At 51.6% G+C, this 25,503-nt stretch overlaps 1 protein-coding gene across 1 annotated transcript in view; it reads right to left on the bottom strand.

The window, feature by feature from the left end:
- Positions 1-3,323: 3,323 nt before the first annotated feature.
- Positions 3,324-25,503, bottom strand: part of LOC144611719 (mitogen-activated protein kinase kinase kinase 10-like) — a 28,920-nt gene continuing 6,740 nt past the window's right edge. The window contains exon 2 of the mRNA XM_078430951.1: positions 3,324-3,508. Coding sequence (XP_078287077.1) covers positions 3,324-3,508 — 185 coding nt within the window. The remainder of the gene's footprint in view (positions 3,509-25,503) is intronic.

The raw sequence follows: 25,503 nt of genomic DNA, 5'->3' as shown, positions 1-25,503 counted from the left end.
GGGAGGGGTGAGGGGAGAGAGGGGGGGAGGGGAGAGGTGGGAGGGGAGAGGTGGGAGGAGTGAGGGGGAGGAGAGAGTGGGGGAGGGGAGAGGAGTGAGGGGGAGGGGAGAGAGGGGGGAAGGGAGTGAGGGGGAGGGGAGAGGGGGAGGGGAGAGGGGGAGGGGTGAGGGGAGAGGGGGGAGGGGAGAGGTGGGAGGAGTGAGGGGGAGGAGAGAGTGGGGAGGGGAGAGGAGTGAGGGGGAGGAGAGAGGGGGGAGAAGAGGGGGAGAGAGGGGGGAGGAGAGAGGGGGAGGAGAGAGGGGAGGAGAGAGGGGGAGGAGAGAGGGAGGAGAGAGGGGGGAGAAGAGGGGAGAGAGGGGGGAGGAGAGAGGGGGAGGAGAGAGGGGGAGGAAAGAGGGGAGAGAGGGGGGAGGAGAGAGGGGGAGGAGAGAGGGGGGAGGAGGAGAGAGGGGGAGGAAAGAGGGGAGAGAGGGGGGAGGAGAGAGGGGGGAGGAGAGAGGGGGAGGAGAGAGGGGGGAGGAGGAGAGAGGGGGGAGAGTTAGTACCTTAAGCTATGTCAATAAACCCCTCCTTTCCCTGTCTTTTCCTCCCCCCTCACCCGCTGCTGTGCACCCCACCCCCTTACTCTCCCTCCCCAGTCACACTTCCCCTTTCCCCTCTTCCATGCACTCATCTCCCATCCCGTGAACCCCAACCCCTTCCCTCCCTCCTCTTCCCCCAGCTTTACCACCACAGTTTGGTTTATTGTCACGTGTGCCGAGCGAGGTACAGTGAAAAGCTTTTGCCGCGTGCTACCCAGACAGCAGAACGACGATGCACGATTACAGTCGAGCCGCTGACAGCATTTACATGACAAGGGAAGAACGTTTAGTGCAAGGTAAAGCCAGCAACATCCGAACTCTTCTCCCCTCTCCCACCGGGCAAAAGGTACAGGAGTGTGAAAACGCTCACCTCCAGATTCAGGGACAGTTCCTTCCCGGCTGTTATCAGGCAACTAAACCATCCCACCACAACCAGAGAGCAGTGCTGATCTACTATCTACCCCATTGGTGACCCTCGGACTATCCTTGATTGGAGCTTGCTGGCTTTACCTTTCCACTAAACGATGTCCCCTTATTGTGTATCTGTACACTGTAAACGGCTCGATTGTAACCGCGTATTGTCTTTCTGCACGCAACAAAAGCTTTACTCTGTACCTCGGTACACGTGACAATAAACTAAACTGAATAAATTAAACTGGAATCTTAGTCTGAAGAAGGGTCTCGACCCGAAACGTCACCCATTCCTTCTCTCCTGAGATGCTCCTGAGTTACTCCAGCATTTTGTGAAATAAACTGAAATTACCGTACATTTAAAAAGGGCAATATAGACAATAGGTGCAGGAGGAGGCCATTCGGCCCTTCGAGCCTGTACGCACCGCCATTCAATGTGATCATGGCTGATCATTCTCAATCAGTACCCCGTTCCTGCCTTCTCCCCATACCCCCTGACTCCGCTATCCTTAAGAGCTCTATCCAGCTCTCTCTTGAATGCATTCAGAGAATTGGCCTCCACTGCCTTCTGAGGCAGAGAATTCCACAGATTCACAACTCTCTGACTGAAAAAGCTTTTCCTCATCTCAGTTCTAAATGGCCTACCCCTTATTCTTAAACTGTGTGGCCCCTGGTTCTGGACTCCCCCAACATTGGGAACATGTTTCCTGCCTCTAACGTGTCCAACCCCTTAATAATCTTATACGTTTCGATAAGATCCCCTCTCATTCTTCTTCAATATGTAATTGAATTTCTAGGGAAATTTCTATACAACTCAGGGCGGCACGGTGATGCAGCGGGTAGTGCTGCTGCCTCACAGCGCCAGAGACCAGGGTTCCATCCTGACCTCAGTATGTAGCTGTCCCTCACTGTACCTCAGTACCTTGGGGGTCTTTTAGAAAAACGTAACATTCTTAAAGGATTGGACGGGCTAGATGCAGGAAAAATGTTCATGATGTTGGGGGAGTCCAGAACCAGGGGTCACACAGTTTAAGAATAAGGGGTCGGCCATTTAGGACTGGGGGTGAGGAAAAACTTTTTCACCCAGAGAGTTGTGAATCCGTTGAATTCTCTGCCATAGAAGGCAGTGGAGGCCAATTCTCTGAATGCATTCAAGAGAGAGCTAGATAGAGCTCTTAAGGATAGCGGAGTCAGGGGGTAATGGGAGAAGGCAGGAACGGGGTACTGATTGAGAATGATCAGCCGTGATCGTATTGAATGGTGATGCTGGCTCGAAGGGCCGAGTGGCCTCCTCCTGCACCTATTGTCTATGTTTCCGTACCTACACGTGACAAACTGAACTGAACGGAATGGCCTGACCATTTGCGTTCCTCCAGCGCTGCGGGTTTGCTTGTAGTGGGTTCGGGTGCTTCCGTTGGCGGGACCCACCGGGTGCCGAGAAGGTTCACCAGATTGATCCCTGGGATGGCAGGACTTTCACATGAAGAAAGACTGGATAGACTCGGCTTGTACTCGCTGGAATTTAGAAGATTGAGGGGGGATCTTATAGAAACGTACAAAATTCTTAAGGGGTTGGACAGGCTAGATGCAGGAAGATTGTTCCCGATGTTGGGGAAGTCCAGAACAAGGGGCCACACAGTTTAAGGATAAGGGTGAAGTCTGTTAGGACCGAGATGAGAACGTTTTTTTTCACACAGAGTGGTGAATCTGTGGAATTCTCTCCAACAGAAGGTAGTTGACAATAGACAATAGACAATAGGTGCAGGAGGAGGCCATTCAGCCCTTCGAGCCAGCACCGCCATTCAATGCGATCATGGCTGATCACTCTCAATCAGTACCCCGTTCCTGCCTTCTCCCCATACCCCCTCACTCCGCTATCCTTAAGAGCTCTATCCAGCTCTCTCTTGAAAGCATCCAACGAACTGGCCTCCACTGCCTTCTGAGGCAGAGAATTCCACACCTTCACCACCCTCTGACTGAAAAAGTTCTTCCTCATCTCCCTTCTAAATGGCCTACCCCTTATTCTTAAACTATGGCCCCTTGTTCTGGACTCCCCCAACATTGGGAACATGTTTCCTGCCTCTAATGTGTCCAATCCACTAATTATCTTGTATGTTTCAATAAGGCCATGTTTCATTGGCTATATTTAAGAGAGAGTTAGATGTGGCCCTTGTGGCTAAAGGGATCAGGGGTTATGGAGAGAAGGCAGGTACAGGATACTGAGTTGGATGATCAGCCATGATCATATTGAATGGCGGTGCAGGCTCGAAGGGCCGAGTGGCCTACTCCTGCACCTATTTTCTATGTTTCTATGCTTCTTCCGCTGACCCTTACCTCCACACGTCGCTGCTCTTGGAGAACAGGGAGAGCTTGATGACCTCGGGAGCCATCCAGGCGTAGGTCCCGGCCGCGCTCATCTTGGTCGTGCGATGCCACTCCCGCGCCAGACCAAAGTCCGTGATCTTCAGCGTCTTGTTGGTCAGGTCATCGTCCTCCGTCCCCTCCAGGATCAAAACTGAAACAAGCGGAATATACGTTTACGGTCACACGTAGGGTTGCCAACTATCTCGCTCCCAAATACGGGACAAGGTGACCTCAATAGACAATAGGTGCAGGAGGAGGCCATTCGGCCCTTCTAGCCAGCACCGCCATACACTGTGATCATGGCTGATCAATCTCAATCAGTACCCCGTTCCTGCCTTCTCCCCATACCCCCTGACTCTGCTATCCTTAAGAGCTCTATCTAGCTCTCTCTTGAATGCATTCAGAGAATTGGCCTCCACTGCCTTCTGAGGCAGAGGATTCCACAGATTCACAACTATCTGACTGAAAAAGTTTTTCCTCATCTCAGTTCTAAATGGCCTACCCCTTATTCTTAAACTGAGTGGCCCCTTGTTCTGGACTCCCCCAACATTGGGAACATGTTTCCTGCCTCTAACGTGTCCAACCCCTTAATAATCTTATATGTGGAGGGGGAGGAGGGATTAGCCCACATTTAAGGCACATGAGCTGATATTTAGGGTCAGGTTTATTACTGTCACGTAGGGTTGCCAACTTCCTCACTCCCAAAGAAGGGACAAAGGGTGACGTCACCGCCCCGCGCCCCACGTGACCTCACCCAGCCAGCGGTCGCGTGCTCCCGCTCCACCGATGGCGGCCGCCCGGGCCGGGAGATGGGTTGCTACGCAACCTCCGTTAGGGGAACACACTCCGTTATTCTACACTGTTCCCAGCCGCCATTGGTGGAGCGGGAGCACGTGGCCGCTGGCTGGGTGAGGTCACGTGGGGCGCGGGGCGGTGACGACACCTTGTCCCGTATTTGGGAGTGAGGAAGTTGGCAACCCTACGTGACAGTAATAAACCTGACCCTAAATATCAGCGCATGTGCCTTAAATGTGGGCTAATCCCTCCTCCCCCTCCACTCTGCCCCACCTACCAAACCCTTGTTGAATTAAGTGCAGGAACGCAGGAGTAAACTGTGCCCCACCCTAGGATGAAAGGCTAAAGGTCTCCCTCTACTGATTAGGTTTATGGCTTGCCACACCCCGTCAGTCTGCCTCCGCCCAGGTAACCTGTTTATGTTCATACAAGTCATACCAGCAGAACTAGGCCATTATTCAGCCATCGAGCCTACTCTGCCATTCAATCGTGGCTGGTCTATCTCGGCCTCTCGACCCCATTCTCCTGCCTTCTCCCCACAACCCCTGACACCCCATAACTGTATGCAGCCGAACACTCTAAACTAAATTCTACATGTATAGGATAGAGAGTGTATGAGATAAAAAAATCTGCAGATGCTGGTTTAAATCGAAGGTAGACACAAAATGCTGGAGTAACTCAGCGGGACAGGCAGCATCTCTGGAGAGTAGGAATGGGTGACGTTTCGGGTCGAGACCCTTCTTCAGACTGTGTAGGAAAATAACTGCAGGTGCTGGTACAAATCGAAGGTATCACAAAATGCTGGAGTAATAACTCAGCAGGTCAGGCAGCATCTGATCAGTCTGAAGAAGGGTCTCGACCCGAAACGTCACCCATTCCTTCTCTCCCGAGCTGCTGTCTGTCCCGCTGAGTTACTCCAGCATTTTGTGTTTACCTTTGGGGTGGAGAGCGCACCGACCCTGGATTAGCTACCCCCCGCCTCGCCCTTGCCCACCCAGGCCCCTACATGCCATGCCCCCTCCCCACCCTGCCCCCCTCGCCCTTCCCCACCCAGGCCCCTACACGCCATGCCCCCTCCCCACCCAGCCCACCCTGACCCCCCTCGCCCCTCCCCACCCAGGCCCCTACACGCCATGCCCCCTCCCCACCCTGCCCCCCTCGCCCTTCCCCACCCAGGCCCCTACACGCCATGCCCCCTCCCCACCCAGCCCACCCTGACCCCCCCTCGCCCCTCCCCACCCAGGCCCCTACACGCCATGCCCCCTCCCCACCCTGCCCCTCTCGCCCTTCCCCACCCAGGCCCCTACGCTCCATGCCCCCTCCCCCCTCACCCTTCCCCACCCAGGCCCCTACACGCCATGCCCCCCTCCCCACCCTGCCCCCCTTGCCCTTCCCCACCCAGGCCCCTACGCTCCATGCCCCCTCCCCACCCTGCCCCCTCCCACCCAGGCCCCTACACACCATGCCCCCTCCCCACCCTGCCCCCCTCGCCCTTGCTCACCCATGCCCCTACACACCCTGCCCCTTCCCCACCCAGGCCCCTACACACCATGCCCCCCCTCCCCACCCTGCCCCCTCCCACCCAGGCCCCTACACACCATGCCCCCCCTCCCCACCCTGCCCCCTCCCACCCAGGCCCCTACACACCATGCCCCCCCTCCCCACCCTGCCCCCCTTGCCCCCCACCCATGCCCCTCCCCACCCTGCCCACCCCCCTGGCCCTTGCCCACCCAGGCCCCTACGCTCCATGCCCCCTCCCCACCCTGCCCCCTCCCACCCAGGCCCCTACACACCATGCCCCCTCCCCACCCTGCCCCCCTCGCCCTTGCCCACCCATGCCCCTACACACCCTGCCCCTCCCCCCTGGCCCTTCTCCACCCAGGCCCCTACATGCCATGCCCCTCCCCACCCTGCCCCCTCCCACCCAGGCCCCTACACACCATGCCCCCCCTCCCCACCCTGCCCCCCTTGCCCCCCACCCATGCCCCTCCCCACCCTGCCCACCCCCCTGGCCCTTGCCCACCCAGGCCCCTACACACCATGCCCCCCTACCCTGCCCCAGGGTGTGAGAGGCAGGGCCAGACTGTGGCATAGCAAAGGTTAAGCAGTTTGATTGTTTTATTCCGGGGCTATTTGTTTGTGAGCGAGCGTGCAAAGCCAAACAAAGGCAAGCACTAGGGGGAATGAAACCCACACTGCACTGAACAAGTGCCATGTTTGTCTGGCTCACATCTCCAGCAGCACATGTTTGTATCCTATGCAAATTGTTTTCAGGGATCAAATCCCTCTTTCATGCGAGCTGGACGCGTTCCAGGAGGTATGAAAATGCCCAAAACCCGGAGCCCTGACCCAGCCCCGGCCCCAGCCGCCCTGTTCCAAGCACCCAGTTGTGTCACCTCCCCTGTTTATTTCAAGACCAGGGCGGCGCGGCGGGTAGAGCTGCTGCCTTGCAGCGCCAGAGACCCGGGTTCAATCCTGACTACGGCTGCTGTCTGTACGGAGTTTGCACGCTCTCCCCGTGACCTGCGTGGGTTTTCACCAGGTGCTCCGGTTTCCTCCCACACTCCAAAGACGTGCACGTTTGTGGGTTAATTGGCTTCGGTAAAATTGTTATTTGTCCCGGGTGTAGGATGGTGCTTATGTGCGGGGACCATCGGAACACAGCTACCAGCCTTGGAGGGCATCTACAACACACGATGCCTCAGAAAAGCCACCAGCATCCACAAAGACTCTTCACACCCCTGCAACAGTCTGTTCGAACTTCTACCATCGGGCAGACGATACATGGCCTTCTACGCCCGCACCTCCAGACTCAGGAACAGCTTCATCCCCAGGGCCATAGCTGCTATGAACCGGTCCTGCTGAGCCAGATGGTCACATCGCACAGCGAACCGGCACAGATCTACTTGCACTTTATTCTGTCTTAAAACTGTTCTAATTTGTTTCATTGGGTTGTTTAAATTAATACTGACTAGCTAATTAAATTATTGCATCGTATGGGAGGCGCATTCCCAATCTCGTTGTACCCCTGTACAATGACAATAAAGATATATTGTATTGTATTGTAAAAAGTATTTTGTGTTTTATGACTGTTGGCAGATCAATTTCCCTCTTGGAATCAATAAAGTTCTATCGTATCGTGTATCATATCGTTATATTCTCACGACTTTGTCAACTTCCCCATGGATTCTCACATTCACCATTTTCTACCTGTAAATCTACCACCATCTCTATCTTTCACTCTGTATCTTTCCCTGCACGTAACCTGTTACAGTCATAGAGGGGTACGTCATGGAAACGGGCCTTTGACCCAAATAGTCCCAGCCGACCAAAATGCCCCATTGAAGCTAGTCCCACCTGCCCGCATTTGGTCCAGATTCCTATCCATGTATCCGTCCGAGTACAATTTCACGTATTGTACTAGAGTTTGGCCTGATTGTACACCGATCAGCCAAAACATTATGACCACCGACAGGCGGTGAATAACATTGGTTATCTTGTTATAATGGCACCGGTCACGGGGTGGGATATATTAGGCAGCAAGCGAACAGTCAGTTCTTGGAGTTGACGTGTTGGATGCAGGAGAAACAGGCAGGAGTAAAGACCTGAGCGACTTTGACAAGGGCCAAATTGTTACGGCCAGACGACTGGGTCAGAGCATCTGTGAAACGGCAAGGCTTGTGGGGTGCTCCCGGTCAGCAGTGGTGAGTACCGACCGACAGTGGTCCGAGGAGGGACAAACCACAAACCGGCGACAGACAGGGTGTTGGGCGCCCAAGGCTCATCGATGCGCGAGGGCAACGAAGGCTATCCCGTCTGGTCCGAACCGACGGAAGGTCGACTGTGGCACAAGTCACAGAAAATTTTAATGGTGGTCACGGGAGGAATGTGTCCCGATACACAGTGCATCGCACCCTGCTGCGTATGGGGCTGCACACGGAGGACCAACAGCATATTAGGCAGGTGGTCATAATGTTTTGGCTGATCGGTGTACTTGTGTGTAGCATTGTCTGATTTTGATTCGATAACATGCAAAACAAATGTATACATGTACCTGGGATATGGATCATGTACAGGGAGAGGAGATTAGTTGAACTTGGCTGCTTGTCAGTACAGGCATTGCGGGCTGAAGTAGATGTTCCTGTGCTGTGATCTAAACCGTTGGGTCATAAGCTACCCAAGCAGAACATGAACAGACCTGGGACTGATATAGTTAACAGGATCCTGCTGCGTTGCAAAAGGAGCTAAAGGCTTGGCATTTTGCAATAGGTTCATTTGTCTAGGAGCAGAATTGGGCCACTCGACCCATCAAGTCTACTCTGCCATTCCTACTCTGGCTGATCTCTCTCTCTCCCTCCCAACCCCATTCTCCTGCCTTCTCCCCATAACCCCCGACACCCGCACTAATCAAGAATCTCTGCCTTAAAAATATCCACTGACTTGTCCTCCACGGCCGTCTATGGCAATGAACTCCACAGGTTCACCACCCTCTGAATAAAGAAATTCCTCATCTTTCTAATGTTACAGCCTTTTTTTCTGAGGCGATGGTCGGTGGCCCTCGCTCGACCCAGCCAACTAACCGACAACCTGCACGACTTTGGAGTGTGGGAGGAACGGAAGATCTCGGTGAAAACCCACGCAGGTCACGGGGAGAACGTACAAACTCCTTACAGACGGCGCCCGTAGTCAGGATCGAACCTGAGTCTCCGGCGCTGCAAGCGCTGTAAGGCGGCAACTCTACCGCTGCGCCACCGTGAACGCGGTGTTGACACATTGGCGTACGGTTTACATTGCTTTACTCTTTTCCCCCCCAAAATATAAATACAAGAGAAGCCATTATCAGGGACACTGAATGGTCCTCTCACACACGGGGCGGCACGGTGGCGCAGCGGTAGAGTTGCTGCCTTACAGCGTCAGAGACCCGGGTTCGATCCCGACTACGGACGCTGTCTGTACGGAGTTTGTACGTTCTCCCCGTGACCTGTGTGGGTTTTCTCCGAGATCTTCGGTTTCCTCCCACACTCCAAAGACGTACAGGTTTGTAGGTTAATTGGCTTGGTATAAATGTAAATTGTCCCTAGTGTGTGTAGGATAGTGTTAGTGTGCGGGGATCGCTGGGCGGCGCGGACACGGTGGGCCGAAGGGCCTGTTTCCACGCCGTATCCCTAAACTAAACTAGAAAGCTGCCATGACCTGTCATCTACCTCATTGGTGACCTTCAAACTATCTTTAAATCAGAAATAGACATAAAATGCTGGAGTAACTCAGTGGGTCAGGCAGCATCTCCGGAGAGAAGGAATGGGTGGCAATTTGGGTCGAGACCCTCCTTCAGACAGAATCAGACATTATCTTGCACTCAACATTATTCCTTTACCCTGGACCGTTTGATTGTAATTGTGTGTAGTCTTTTCGCTGACTTGATAGCGTGCGACAGAAAAGCTCTTCACTGTGCCTCCGTACATGTGACAATGATAAACTATAGTAACAGTGCAAAAACTCTTCCAACGTTCTCAGCGTCTATACATTTATTAGTGTCATATTCAGTAGTGTTCGCAAACTTTAGTCAGAATAAAAAATAAATGCAAAACATGAACTGTGCAACAATTCTTCCGACATTTTCCGTGGCTATACGTACATTCATTAGTGTTGAGTTTGTTAGTGCTCACAGGAACTCTCAATATACCTGGAACCCTTGCCATTCATGTGGCTAGAAGGATATTTGTTGGAAAGAACTGCAGATGCTGGTTTAAATCGAAGGTAGACACAAAATGCAGGAGTAACTCAGCGGGTCAGGCAGCATCTCTGGAGCTGAGCGTTAACATGGGTGATGGGATGGTGGATTGGGAGCACGTGGCCGCTGGCTGGGTGAGGCCACATGGGGCGCGGGGCGGTGACATCACCCTTTGTCCCGTATTTGGGAGTGAGGAAGTTGGCGACGCTATCCCAGGCAGAGGGAGGAGTGAGTGGTGGCTGTGATAAGAGCCAAGTTCAGCAATCACAGCAACTGCACAGTTTTGCACTTTCAAACCTTGAGCCGAAACTAAAAAACCAGCCCCTGGACTTTGACCAGCTCGTTAACCAGCCCCTCCCTGGCCAAAAGAGGCTAAATGCAATCCATCAAAACTTTGGGAGAATTGGCACTCGAATGTGCAAACAAAACCAACAAATCAAAAGACATACAGGTATGTAGGTTAAGAAAATAACTGCAGATGCTGGTACAAATCGATTTATTCACAAAATGCTGGAGTAACTCAGCAGGTCAGGCAGCATCTCGGGAGAGAAGGAATGGGTGACGTTTCGGGTCGAGACCCTTCTTCAGGTTAATTGACTGGGTAAATGTAAAAATTGTCCCTAGTGTGTGTAGGATAGTGTTAATGTGCGGGGATCGCTGGGCGGCACGGACCCGGTGGGCTGAAAGGCCTGTTTCCGCGCTGTATCTCTAAATCAAATTTTAAAAAACCAACAAAATAAATTCAAGTCTGAAGCAGGGCCTCGACTCAAAACCTCACCCATTCCTTCTCTCCAGAGACGCTGCCTGACCTGCTGACTTACTCCAGCATTTTGTGTCTACCTTCGATTTAAACCAGCAACTGCAGTTCTTTCCAACAAATATCCTTCTATCTGGTTTGGGGACCGCTCTGCCCAGGACAGGATGGCCCTGCAGAGAGTAGTGCGTTCGGCAGAACGCACCATGGGAACTACACTCGTCCCCCTGCAGGACCTATACATCAGGAGGTGCAGATCCAGAGCCAGCAAGATCATGAGGGACCCGACCACCCCAGCAATGGACTGTTCCAGATGCTACGATCAGGCAAACGCCTCCGCTGTCACGCTGTGAAAACGGAGAGGATGAGACGGAGTTTCTTCCCACAGGCCATCAGGACTGTCAACTTTTATAACCCCAGAGACTAAATTTTTGTCGACACTAATAGTAACTTATTAACTTTATTTATATGCTGTAACTGTAATTCTTTTTGTGCACAACCCACAGACATTGCCACTTTCATTTCACTGCACATCGTGTACGTGTATGTAACAAATAAATTTGACTTGACTTGACTTGACATGAATGTTAAGCGTACCAGGTATATTGAGAGTTCCTGTGAGCACTACCAAACTCAACGCTAATGAATGTACGTGTAGCCACTGAAAATGTCGGAAGAATTTTTGCACAGTTCATGTTTTGCATTTACTTTTTATTCTGAATAAAGTTTATTTGGATTAAACTAATGTCCCTCCAGAGTTAGAAAAGAAAACTGCAGATGCTGGTTTAAATCGAAGGTAGACACAAAATGCTCCTTTGGGTCTCGACCCGAAACGTCACCCATTCCTTCTCTCCAGAGATGCTGCCTGTCCCGCTGAGTTACTCCAGCTTTTTGTGTTGTCCCTCCAGAGTTCTTGTTTAGTTTAGTTTAAAGATGCAGCTTGGAAACAGGCCCTTTGGCCCACTGAGTCCATGCTGACCATCGATCGCACTAGTTCCATGTTATCCCTCTCCCTGCACAGTAGAAGCAATTCACAGAGGGACAATTAACTTACAAGCCAGAAGCGACCAGTCTTTGGGACTTGGAAGGAAACCGGAGCACAGGGGGGAAGCCCACATGTCCACAGGGAGAACGTGCAAACTCCACACACACACAGACACACAGGCAGGCACACGCACAGACACGCGCGCACGCACGCACAGACACACACGCAGACACACTCGCACACACATGCAGATGCACACACATGCAGACACACTCACCCCAGGGTCAGGATCGAACCTGGGTTCAGAAGTTCACATGCGATAGGAGCAGAATTAGGCCATTCGGCCCATCAAGGCTACTCCGCCATTCAATCATGGCTGATCTATCAGAGAGATCTATCTCTCCCTCCTGACCCCATTCTCCTGCCTTCTCCCCATAACACCTGAACACCCGGACTAATCAAGAATCTATCTATCGCTGCCTTAAATACATCCACTGACTTTGGCCTCCAAACCCTTAACCTTCTTCACCACCCTCGGACTAAAGAAATCCCTCCTCATCTCCTTCCTAAAGGAACGTCGTTCGACTTTGAGGCCGTCACCTCCGGTCTTCGACTCTGGTGCCGTGAGGCAGCGGCTCCACCTGCTGCACCGAGGATGCGCTCGAGTAGCCAGGAGCGGCAATGGAACTGGGAGGGTAGGGGTAGCGAGGGTAGGGGTTGCCAACTATCTCCCTCCCAAATACGGGACAACGTGACGTCACCCAGCCAGCGGCCACGTGCTCCCGCTCCACCAATGGCGGCCGCCATTGGTGGAGCGGGAGCACGTGGCCGCTGGCTGGGTGACTTCACCCTTATTTGGGAGTGAGGAAGTTGGCAACCCTACTCATACAGGACCATAAACCAATCTAGCCCAAAATGCGGGATGTCCCGGCTAATACGGAACAGTTGGCAACCCCTTGCGCGAGGCAGAGGGAGCCGGCGCGGATTGGCAGAGGCGGGGCAGGGCGTTGGCGTGGCCAGCGGTGATCCTGGCAGCTGGCCAGGTCAGGAGGCAGGCAGGCTGCAACACCCTGCCACGTCTAATTATGTGCACAAGTATGTTTGCATTCCACTGCCGACTCTGGTCGACGGCACTATGCGTGTTGCTGGGTGACACACACACACAGTCTCTTGACTCCGAATAGAGAACACGGCAGGCAGCCACTGGGAGTTAACGCCCGGCACTTCCCGTACAATGTGGCAGTTTAGTGATGCAGGCCCTTCGGCCCATCGAGCCCGCGCCGACCTCTGCCACAGAAGGCAGCGGAGGCCAATTCACTGGATGTTAAGCTGGCTATCTGCGAGTCACGGCGCCAGGCGGAAGAGGGCTCTGCCCGAGCCGGATGCTTGCCCCTTTTCCGGGGTTATGTCTGCGCCCGGGTGGTGTTAGAGAGGGGTATAGAATAGAATAGAATAGAATAGCCTTCATTGTCATCCAAAAACATGTTTTTGGTCGAAATTATGTTACCCACAGTCAATAGACAATAGGTGCAGGAGTAGGCCATTCAGCCCTTCGAGCCAGCACCGCCATTCAATGCGATCATGGCTGATCACTCTCAATCAGTACCCCGTTCCTGCCTTCTCCCCATACCCCCTCACTCCGCTATCCTTAAGAGCTCTATCCAGCTCCCTCTTGAAAGCATCCAACGAACTGGTCGCCACTGCCTTCTGAGGCAGAGAATTTCACACCTTCACCACTCTCTGACTGAAAAAGTTCTTCCTCATCTCCGTTCTAAATGGCCTACCCCTTATTCTTAAACTGTGGCCCCTTGTTCTGGACTCCCCCAACATTGGGAACATGTTTCCTGCCTCTAATGTGTCCAATCCCCTAATTATCTTATATGTTTCAATAAGATCCCCCCTCATCCTTCTAAATTCCAGTGTAAACAAGCCCAATCGCTCCAGCCTTTCAACATACGACAGTCCCGCCATTCCGGGAATTAACCTAGTGAACGTACGCTGCACGCCCTCCATAGCAAGAATATCCTTCCTCAAATTTGGAAACCAAAACTGCACACAGTACTCCAGGTGCGGTCTCACCAGGGCCCGGTACAACTGTAAAAGGACCTCTTTGCTCCTATACTCAACTCCTCTTGTTATGAAAGCCAACATTCCATTGGCTTTCTTCACTGCCTGCTGTACCTGCATGCTTCCTTTCATTGACTGATGCACTAGGACACCCAGATCTCGTTGAACTCCCCCTGAACTCCCCCTCCTCCTAACTTGACACCATTCAGATAATAATCTGCCTTTCTATTCTTACTTCCAAAGTGAATAACCTCACACTTATCTACATTAAACTGCATCTGCCACGTATCCGCCCACTCACACAACCTGTCCAAGTCACCCTGCAGCCTTATTGCATCTTCCTCACAATTCACACTACCCCCCAGCTTAGTATCATCTGCAAATTTGCTAATGGTACTTTTAATCCCTTCGTCTAAGTCATTAATGTATATCTTAAATAGCTGGGGTCCCAGCACCGAACCTTGCGGTACCCCACTGGTCACTGCCTGCCATTCCGAAAGGGACCCATTTATCCCCACTCTTTGCTTTCTGTCTGTCAACCAATTTTCTATCCATGTCAGTACCCTACCCCCAATACCATGTGCCCTAATTTTGCCCACTAATCTCCTATGTGGGACCTTGTCGAAGGCTTTCTGAAAGTCGAGGTACACCACATCCACTGACTCTCCCCTGTCAATTTTCCTAGTTACATCCTCAAAATATTCCAGTAGATTTGTCAAGCATGATTTCCCCTTCGTAAATCCATGCTGACTCGGAATGATCCTGTTACTGCTATCCAAATGCTCAGCAATTTCGTCTTTTATAATTGACTCCAGCATCTTCCCCACCACTGATGTCAGACTAACTGGTCTATAATTACCCGTTTTCTCTCTCCCTCCTTTCTTAAAAAGTGGGATAACATTTGCTATCCTCCAATCCACAGGAACTGATCCTGAATCTATAGAACATTGAAAAATGATCTCCAATGCTTCCACTATTTCTAGAGCCACCTCCTTAAGTACCCTGGGATGCAGACCATCAGGCAACAATGAGAGGCAATAAAAGGTATAGTTGTATCATAGTTATTTAGTATATTTGTAACGATTGCAAAAAGGTTGTTTGAAAATTTAGTGCCTGGATAATTGGGTGATTTTGGACTGTGCTGGTGGGTGTGTTATCACGGTTTTGTTTTGTGTCGTGATCGTAATTAAATAAGTTACTTTTGATGCAAAACAAAAATTCACTGGATGCTTTCAAGAGAGAGTTAGATCCAGCTCTTGGGGCTAACGGAATCAAGGGATATGGGGAGAAAGCAGGAACGGGGTAGTGATTTTGGATGATCAGCCATGATCATAGACATAGAAACATAGAAAATAGGTGCAGGAGTAGGCCATTCGGCCCTTCGAGCCTGCACCGCCATTCAATATGATCATGGCTGATCATCCAATTCAGTATCCCGTACCTGCCTTCTCTCCATACCCCCTGATGCCTTTAGCCACAAGGGCCACATCTAACTCCCTCTTAAATATAGTCAATGAACTGGCCTCAATCATATTGAATGGCGGTGCTGGCTCGAATGGCCGACTCCTGCACCTATTTTCTATGTTTCTATGATCGGCGATCCTACACACACTGGCACTATCCTACACACACTAGCACTGTCCTACACACACTGGCACTATCCCACACACACTAGCACTATCCTACACACACGAGCACCATCCTACACACGCTAGCACTATCCGACACACACTAGCACTATCCTACAGACACTAGCACCATCCTACACACATTAGCACGATCCTACACACACTAGCACTATCCTGCACACACTAGCACTATCCTACACACACTTGCACTATCCTACACACACTAGCACGATCCTACACACACTAGCACTATCCTACACACACTAGCACTATCCTACACACCACGAGTCGTGGGGCTTGGGTCGGCCCGCCGCGGACCTTTCACCGTCCGGTGCGGCCTACAATAGGCCGCGGGATTTTCTCCGCCCGGCGGGGGCTTCAATGTCGGGAGCCACAACGGCCCTGACGTGCAGCGGCAGCGTCTTCGCCCGCCCCGGGTCGCGGGGCTTGGGTCGGCCCGCTGCGGACATTTCACCGTCCGGCGCGGCCTGGAACGTGGCAACTTCAACAGCCTGACCGCGGGAGAAGACGGCAGGGGAAGAGAAAAGACATTGTGGCCTTCCATCACAGTGAGGAGGGGACTGGAGGAGACTCACTGTGATGGATGTTTCTTTATTTTGTTTTGTGGGTTGGTTTGTGATAGTGTGTGGAATTGCTTATTTTTATTGCTCTTATTGTTGGACTGTGGGTAATCTTTCATTTATGTGTATGTGACAAATAAACTTGACTATTGACCATCTTAGGTTTATATCTGTCAGGTGCACCGAGGTACAGTGAAGAGATGTGTTTTGCACGCTACGCACACAGAGATTAGATAGTGCTACATGTACATACAATCAAGTCAAACTCAATCGCAGTAGATAGAACAAAGGGGAAGATACAGAGTGCAGACTACAGTTCTCAGCATTGTCGCGCGTCAGTTTGCAAAGCCCGATGTCTGCAATCGGGTGAATTGGTTAGTTGGGGAGGCCATGCTACAGTTGTACAGCACATTGGTGAGGCCACATTTAGTGTATTGTGTTCAGTTTTGGGCACCATGTGAGAGGAAAGATGTTGTTAAGCTGGAAAGGGTGCAGGGAGGATTTACGAGGATGTTGCCAGGATTGGAGGGTCTGTCCTACAGGGAGAGGTTGAGCAGGCTAGGACTTTATTCGTTGAAGCGTGAGAGGATGAGGGGCGATCTTATAGAGGTGTACGAGGCCAGACACCTCCCCTCCCCCGATCCCAGAGCAGTACAGTTACAACCCCTTCAGCCCAGAGTGTCCGTGTCAAAATGCTCAAATTATCTCAGCAGGAATTTGCATGCGAGGAGCATATTTGCATTGCAGCACGGAAACTGGCCATTCTGCCCATCGTGCTGGTGCTTATCCACCATCACGACCTCCTCATCGCCGTCTCCCTGCACAATCACCCTTGTGTATCATCAGCTACCCCAATGACACTTAGTGCCCTTGGTCACTTGTCTGTTCCTCACTCTCCCACATCGGATGTACCCGTGACCCGATTATTTCTGTGGCCTCGCGCCTTTCCATCACTAGAAGCACCTTCTCTGCGTCTATTCCTGCACAACACAGGAAGAGGCCCTTCAGGCCACAACGCCCGTGCCAAGTCAAACATCATGCCAAGTCAAACGTCGCCCATTCCTTCTCTCCAGAGATGCTGCCTGAGCCGCTGAGTTACTCCAGCGTTTTGTGTCTACCTTTAAACTAACCTCCCCTGCCTGCATGTGATCCACATTCCCCCTGCCCATCTAAAAGCCTCCACCACCACTCTTGTTTCTGCCACTGGACGTTTTCCACTACTAAAGAAAGTAATCTGTTTTTAACATCAAGCATTACAGCACAGGAACAGGCCCTTCGACCCACATTGTCTCTGAAGAATTGAGCTGAACTAATTTCCTTTGCCCACACTTGATCCATATCCCTCTGCCTGTCCAAAAGCCTCTTAAACGCCACTATTGTAACTGCCTCCATTACCACCCCCGGCAGTGTGTTCCAGGCACCCAACACCCTCTGAGGAAACTCGCCCCGCGCACATCTGTTTACAATCTGCCCCTCTCATTTTAAAGCTCTGCCCTCTCGTCTTTGATATTTCCCCCCCCCCGGGGGGGGGGGAAACCGTTCTGACCATCTACCACCTCTATGTCTCCCATAAATTTTTTTTACACATCTGTTAGGTCTCCCCTCGACCCAGTGGCACGGTGGCGCAGCGGTAGAGTTGCTGCCTTACAGCGCTTGGAGCGCCACACAACCGGGTTCCATCCCATCTAAGGGTGCCGTCTGTACGGAGTTTGTACGTTCTCCCCATGACCTGCGTGGGTTTCTCCCCCACACCCCCCCCCCCCCCCCTTCCCTCCAAGATCTTCGGTTTCCTCCCACACTCCAAAGACGTACAGGTATGCTCGTAAATTGGCTTGGTGAATGTAAGCATTTGCCCCTAGTGTGTGTAGGAGATCGCTGGTCGGCGAGGACTCGGTGGGCCGAAGGGCCTGTTTCCGCGCTGTATCTCCCCACTAAACTAAAACAGGTTCCCCTGATCCCAGGCATCGTTCCCCTGGCCGGGAGTCACTCCCTGGCACTGACACCGAGCCGACGAAAGATTAACGGGACAGGGTTTCAGTCTGATGAGCGATGGACCTGTTTAAAGTTTCATTAGCAAGGTTAAGTTACAAGTATAGGTATCTCCAAAGGCTCCACTGATATCGCCCATTCAGCTAATCAAAGTCAAAGTATCTATTTCTGAGCACTTTAAGCTTGAGGGCATTTAAAACGCTGTTTATTCGGCTGGGCCAAGAACACAGAATAGTGCAGCACAGGAACATGCCCTTCGGCCCACAATGTTCGTGCCAATCTTGACGCCAAATTAGACTAATTAGGCAAATTAGACTCTGTCTGCACGCAATCCATTTTCCTCCAATCTCCGCATATCTATCTGCCTATCCAAATAGCCTCTTAAATGTCACCATCGTATCTGCCCCACGACTCTTACCAATGCTTTACAGGCATTCAATAGACAATAGGTGCAGGAGGAGGCCATTCGGCCCTTCGAGCCAGCACCACCATTCAATGTGATCATGGCTGATCATTCTCAATCAGTACCCCGTTCCTGCCTTCTCCCCATACCCCCTGACTCCGCTATCCTTAAGAGCTCTATCTAGCTCTCTCTTGAATGCATTCAGAGAATTGTCCCCCACTGCCTTCCGAGGCAGAAAATTCCACAGATTCACAACTCTCTGACTGGAAAAGTTTTTCCTCATCTCAGTTCTAAATGGCCTACCCCTTATTCTTAGACTGTGGCCCCTTGTTCTGGACTCCCCCAACATTGGGAACATGTTTCCTGCTTCTAACGTGTCCAACCCCTTAATAATCTTATACGTTTCGATAAGATCCCCTCTCATCCTTCTAAATTCCAGTGTATACAAGCCTAGTCGCTCCAGTCTTTCAACATATGACAGTCCCGCCATTCCGGGAATTAACCTAGTGAACCTACGCTGCACGCCCTCAATAGCAAGAATACTCAATGCCATGACCAAGGAAAGCAATGATGGATAAAATATTGTGCTTTGAATATATTAGCTTAAAAATTTGCCTGAGGCATCTACTTTAAACTTTACCCCTCTCACCTTAAAGCCACGCCCTCTAGTCCATAAAACATACGAGCAGAATTAAGCTATTCGATCCACCGAGTCTGCTCTCCCGTTCAATCGCGGCTGATCTATTTTTCCCTCTCAACCCCATTCTCCTGCCTTCTCCCTGTAACCTTTAACACCTTGACTAATGATGTGTGAAAACACACACCTCCACAGTCAGGGGCAGTTTCATTCCAGCTGTTATCAGGCAACTGAACCACCCTACAGGGCGGTCCCGAGCTACCATCTACCTCATTGGAGACCCTCAAACAATCTTTAATCGGAATTGACAGGAATTAATCTTGCACTAAAATGTTATTCCCTTTCTCCTGTATCTGTTTACCGCGGGGCTGCTTGATTGTAATTATGCACAATCTTCCCGATGACTGGATAGCACGCAACAAAAAAAAATGCTTCTCACTGTACCTCGGTATTCATGATAATAAACTAAACTGAACTCGAGCAGCACAGTAATGCTGCTGCCTACAGCACCAGAGACCCGGGTTCGATCCTGACTACGGGCGCTGTCTGTACGGAGTTTGTACGTTCTCCCTGTGACCACGTGGGTTTTCTCCGGGGGCTCTGGTTTCCTCCCACACTCTAAAGACGGACAGGTTTGTAACTTAAATGGCTTCGGTAAAATCATAAATTGTCCCTAGCATATAGGATGGTGATAGGTGATCGCTGGTCAGTGCAAACTCGGTGGGCCAATGGGCCTATTTCCACGCAATGTCACTAAAGTCCAATCAAGTACATGTCAATCTGCGCTGTAATAATACCCAATGACTTGGCCTCCACTGCCGTCCATGGCAATGAATTCCACAGATTCACCACCCTCTGGCTAAAAAAATTCACATTTGGTAAGTCTTTGACATTTGGTAAGTCTTTGACATTTCCATGGTGGGTACAAGTTCGGACAGTTAATGTGAGCTGTGTGTGGCACGGAGGGGCGGTCCAGTACAATGGACTAGCGCCACCAGCCGAGCGTTCACCTCTCACCCACGCTGCACTCCTCTTGGGCAAGCTGCTCCTCGGCTAATTGGTAATTAGAGGTTAATTATCACATCTGTGGGAGGCTTGCTCTTAATTTGTTGGTGCAGTGAAGGCACTGGGGCTCTGGAGGCAGCAGATGGCAGCTTGCTGCAGTGCCCAGCCAACTGTGGCACGAAACGTGAGTATGTCCTCAGACCCTGGACGGGAGAGAGAGAGAGGGGAGAGAGAGGGAGGGGGGAGAGAGAGGGAGGGGGAGAGAGGGGGAGGGGGGAGAGGGGGGAGAGGGAGGGGGGGAGAGGGAGGGGGGGAGAGGGGAGAGAGGGAGGGGAGAGAGGGAGGGGAGAGAGGGAGGGGAGAGAGGGAGGGGAGAGAGGGAGGGGAGAGAGGGAGGGGAGAGAGGGAGGGGAGAGAGGGAGGGGAGAGAGGGAGGGGAGAGAGGGAGGGGAGAGAGGGAGGGGAGAGAGGGAGGGGAGAGAGGGAGGGGAGAGAGGGAGGGGAGAGAGGGAGGGGAGAGAGGGAGGGGAGAGAGGGAGGGGAGAGAGGGAGGGGAGAGAGGGAGGGGAGAGAGGGAGGGGAGAGAGGGAGGGGAGAGAGGGAGGGGAGAGAGGGAGGGGAGAGAGGGAGGGGAGAGAGGGAGGGGAGAGAGGGAGGGGAGAGAGGGAGGGGAGAGAGGGAGGGGAGAGAGGGAGGGGAGAGAGGGAGGGGAGAGAGGGAGGGGAGAGAGGGAGGGGAGAGAGGGAGGGGAGAGAGGGAGGGGAGAGAGGGAGGGGAGAGAGGGAGGGGAGAGAGGGAGGGGAGAGAGGGAGGGGAGGAGGGAGGGGAGGAGGGAGGGGAGGAGGGAGGGGAGGAGGGAGGGGAGGAGGGAGGGGAGGAGGGAGGGGAGGAGGGAGGGGAGGAGGGAGGGGAGGAGGGAGGGGAGGAGGGAGGGGAGAGAGGGAGGGGGGGGAGGGAGGGAGGGAGGGGGGGAGGGAGGGAGGGAGGGATGCTTGGCATGTTTGGCAGGAGGCAGCTGCTTGTGTGTAAACAGTCCACGGATCGAGTTTCAGACGGAACGAGGTGGAGCTCCTGCCAGAGTTCCCGTTAACCCTTCATGCACGGAAGAAAACTCGCGCGATGCCTGGATTAGAGCGTTTCACATACAAAGGAGAGGTTGCATAGACTTGGGTTGTTTTCTCTGGAACGGCAAAGGTTGAGGGGAGACTTGATAGAAGGGGTGGTGGTGGAGGCAGATACGATAGTTGCGTTTAAGACGCTTTTCGACAGGCCCATGGATATGCAGGGAATGGAGGGTTATGGACCACGTGCAGGCAGAGGAGATGAGTTTAACTGAGTACCATGTTTGGCAGGGAGATTGTGGGCTGAAGGGCCTCTTCCTGAGCTATGCAGCTCTAGGAATGGACGCAGAGAAGGTGTTTCCAGTTGAAGGAGAGGAAAGAGGTCACAAAAATAATAAGGCCCTCGTGCATCCGATGCAGGCCAGGGGGCGAGTGCGGAACACTCCCACAAGGCACCGTCTCAGGGCACGAGTCTCGGGGAAAGATGACAATAGATAATAGGTGCAGGAGGAGGCCAGTCGGCCCTTCGAGCCAGCACCGCCATTCAATGTGATCATGACTGATCATTCTCAATCAGTACCCCATTCCTGCCCTCTCCCCACACCCCCTGACTCCGCTATCCTTAAGAGCTCTATCTAGCTCTCTCTTGAATGCATTCAGAGAATTGGCCTCCACTGCCTTCTGAGGCAGAGAATTCCACAGATTCACAACTCTCTGACTGAAAAAGTTTTTCCTCATCTCATTTCCTGAGATGCACAAGGGGAAAGTGTGGAGCAAAGATACTAGAGGAGCAGGATAGACCACTCGACCCTAAAAACCGTAGTACGTCGCGGCGGCCATTTTAGTAGGCAGAAACTTGCAGAAACATTTTAAAAGAAAAATAACAAAAATCTGTGAATTGATAGATGAGATATATTCTGCATTTTAATGGTATCATCACACAAACTGTTCCTCCAAAACACTGCGAGAGGCAGAGCGAACGGCGGGTTTTGCTTCCTAAAATGGCTCCTTTGCGTACTACACTTCAGTGTTGGCGATTTCAACGGAGTGGTCCATCTTGTTCCTCTAGTATCTTTGGTGGGGAGGGAGATGGTGGATAAACATCAACACGATGGGCAGATTGGACAATTTCCGTGCCGCGATGCAAATGTGCTCCTCGCATGTAAATTCCTGCCGAGATATTTTAAGCATTTAATCGACTTCCTTTCCCCGTGGGGACGGACAGCTCTGGTGCAGGAGCAAGACGGGCCTTACTGTGGCAACATGACCTTGCACACACACGCACAAGGGAAGGGTACAGAGCGCAGGAATGTTGTCATGGCGCCCACAAAGTCATACGGTCGCTGTATCATAAGGGCGGCACAGCTGCTGTCACACAGCCCAAGGTACCCAGGTTCGATCCTGACCTCGGGTGCTGTTTGTGCGGAGTTTGCACGTTCCCCCCCATCTTCCGGTTCAGTGGGCTGGAGGGCCCGTTTCCATGCTGTATCTATACACCAAAACCCTCGTTTGTTTGTTTGTTTGTTCCTGAACTACAGCCAAAACGGTACGCGATAGCGCGACAATTTTAGGCCCACCTTACTCACCGTCGTCCCTTTGGTGCTAATGGAAGAAGTCTCATTGAAATCGGTGTTATATTTTTTTAAGTTATTCACATTTTAAAGTTTAAATCTATCTCCTAGGGAGGGAGGGGGAGAGAGAGAGGGAGGTGGAGGGAGGGGGGTTGAGGGGGATGGAGTGGAGGGAGGGACTGGGAGGGAGGGGAAGGTAGAGGGGAAGGGGGAGGGAGGGGAAGGTAGAGGGGAGGGGGAGGGAGAGGGGGTTTAGGCCCAACAGGTCCACTTGGTCTAGTCTAAACGAGAGGTCCGTTCTTTCTATGCTATCTGCTCCAACAATATTTTTCCTCTCTCACGCCATTCTCTGACTAACTATCAGAAACTGGCTTCCTCTTATCACTGATTCTTCCTATTTTTCTTACCACTGATTCCTACTATTTTTGAACACTTCATTTTAGTTTTAGAGATACAGCGCTGAAGCAGGACCTTCGGCCCACCGCGTCCTTGCCGATCACCCGGTACACGTGCAGTGTCCCACACAATGGGGCCAATTTACAGAAGCCAATTAACCTACAAACCTTTTTTTTTTTGTTTGTTTTTTTTTTTGAAAAGCATATGTACAAATAGAAATAAAAAAACACATTTGTTACAGAGTTCTTACATAGCTTCAATTTTTAAATTTTTGAAGAGAGAAAGTAAAAATAAAATTTAAAAAACTATAAACTGGGGGAGAGAGAATAAGAGGGTTAAATAAAAAAATTTAAAAAGGATCTAACTATAAAAATTAAAGGTAGTAGATCCGGGAGACAATAACCACAGTTGTACATCCAACCCTTAACTCAAGTTTCAACTTTTAATTTAAAAAATTTATTTTAGTCCTGTGCCAAACCCATTTACTTTTCTAAAAATTCAATAAATGGAGACCATATTTTTAAAAATAACTCAGGTTTGTCGATTAAGGCAAATCTTATTTTTTCCAAATGCAGGGTCTCTGTCATTTCCGTAGTCCACATTTTAATTGTGGGGGTTATTGGATTTTTCCAAAATTTAAGTATTAATTTTTTCGAAAAAATTAACCTACAAACCTGTACGTCTTTGGAGTGTGAGAGGAAACCAGAGCACCTGGGGAAAGCCCACACGGTCACAGGGAGAACGTACAAACTGCGTACAGACAGCACCCGCAGTGAGGATTGAACCTGAGTTTCTGGCGCTGTGAGGCAGCAACTCTATCGCTGTGCCAGCGTGCCGCCCTTAAATGCCACCACTATCGTATCTGCCTCCACCACCAAACCTGGCAGCATGTTCCAAGCACTAACCTACCAAATGTTTCCCCTCATATCTCCTTTAAACTAGTGCCCCTCTCACCTTGAAGCCATGTCCTCCAGAATTTGACATGCCCACGCTGGGAGGGAGATCCCGAGTGTCCGAGGTCAGGTTTCAGGATCTGGGTTATCACAGCAAGGCCAGTGTTTATTGCCCGTCCCAAACTCCCCGTGTACCAAGTGATCTCCCAGGCCATACAACGTGGGTCTGGAATAGGGTTGCCAACTTCCTCACTCCCAAATACGGGACAAAGGGTGACGTCACCGCCCCGCGCCCCACGTGACCTCACCCAGCCAGCAGCCACGTGCTCCCGCTCCATCAATGGTGGCCGCCCAGGCTGTCACCTTGTCCCGTATTTGGGAGTGAGGAAGTTGGCAACCCTTGAATCAACATTACGGACCCGAGCTGCACTTTTCTATGCTTGTATTTTGTTAGCGAGCCCTCAACTGCAAGCAGCTGAACTCTGACAGTGCTAATGTTGATACTAGGGTTGCCAACTTCCTCACTCCCAAATACGGGACAAGGTGACAGCCTGGGCGGCCACCATTGATGGAGCGGGAGCACATGGCCGCTGGCTGGGTGAGGTCACGTGGGGCGGTGACGTCACCCTTTGTCCCTTATTTGGGAGTGAGGAAGTTGGCAACCCTACTAATACGGGACAAGGGGGGTCCCGGGCGGGACAAACCAATTTCGCCCAAAACACGGGATGTCCCGGCTAATACGGGACAGTTGGCAGCCCTAGTCTAGAGTCACGTGCGGGCTACACCACAAATGGACAGGACATTTCCTTCCCTCAAGGATCATTGTGAGATCTGCTTCATCCAGGTCACCATTCATCTTACTCGGAATAAATTCTTAATATCGGGAGCATGACAGGGGTTTCAACCTGGTTTGTTTGACCACAGCCTCTGTCCTGGAGGGTAAGGGAGGCTGGTTTATTGGGGGGTATTTGAAGAGAAAGTAGATACATTCTTGAAAGTTTCGGGAAATCGAGGGCTTCAGGGAACGAGAGCCAGGGAAGAGGTGGTAAGACCAGGGGGCAGATCAGCCATTGAGTCAGAGTCATACAACACGGAAACAGGCCCTTCAACCCAACTGGCCCATGACAACACAAGTTTAGAAGGATGGGAGGGTGGGGGGGGAACCACAATGAAACTTACCGAATAGTGAAAGGCTTGGTTAGAGTGGATGTGGAGAGAATGTTTCCACTAGTGGGAGACCAAAACCTCAAAATAAAAGCACGCACCTTTAGAAAGGAGATGAGGAGGAATTTCTTTAGTCTGAGGGTGGTGAATCTGTGGAATTCATTGTCACCACAGTCTGTGCAGGTCGAGTCAATGAATATTTTTGAGGCGGAGATTGGTAGATTCTTGATTAGTACAGGGGGGGGGGTCAGGGGTAAATGGGGAGAAGGCAGGAGAATGGGGTTCGGAGGGAGAGATAGATCTGACAGGACTGAAGGAAGATGAGGGGAGACCCGAGGGAAGGTTATAAAATGATGAGAGGCATAAATGGGTAGACAGCCAGAACCCATTTCCTCCAGAGTGAAAATGGGTTATCAAAGACCAGAGCTCAAAGGTGAGAGGGGCAAAGGTTATAGGAAATGTGAACAGCAAGTTTTTTTTGCAGTG

Source organism: Rhinoraja longicauda, chromosome 41, assembly GCF_053455715.1.
Source record: "Rhinoraja longicauda isolate Sanriku21f chromosome 41, sRhiLon1.1, whole genome shotgun sequence".
In the NCBI taxonomy this organism is placed as follows: domain Eukaryota; kingdom Metazoa; phylum Chordata; class Chondrichthyes; order Rajiformes; family Arhynchobatidae; genus Rhinoraja; species Rhinoraja longicauda.
Note: the sequence above shows the minus strand (reverse complement) of the source record. Positions and strands in the feature narration are given on the sequence as shown.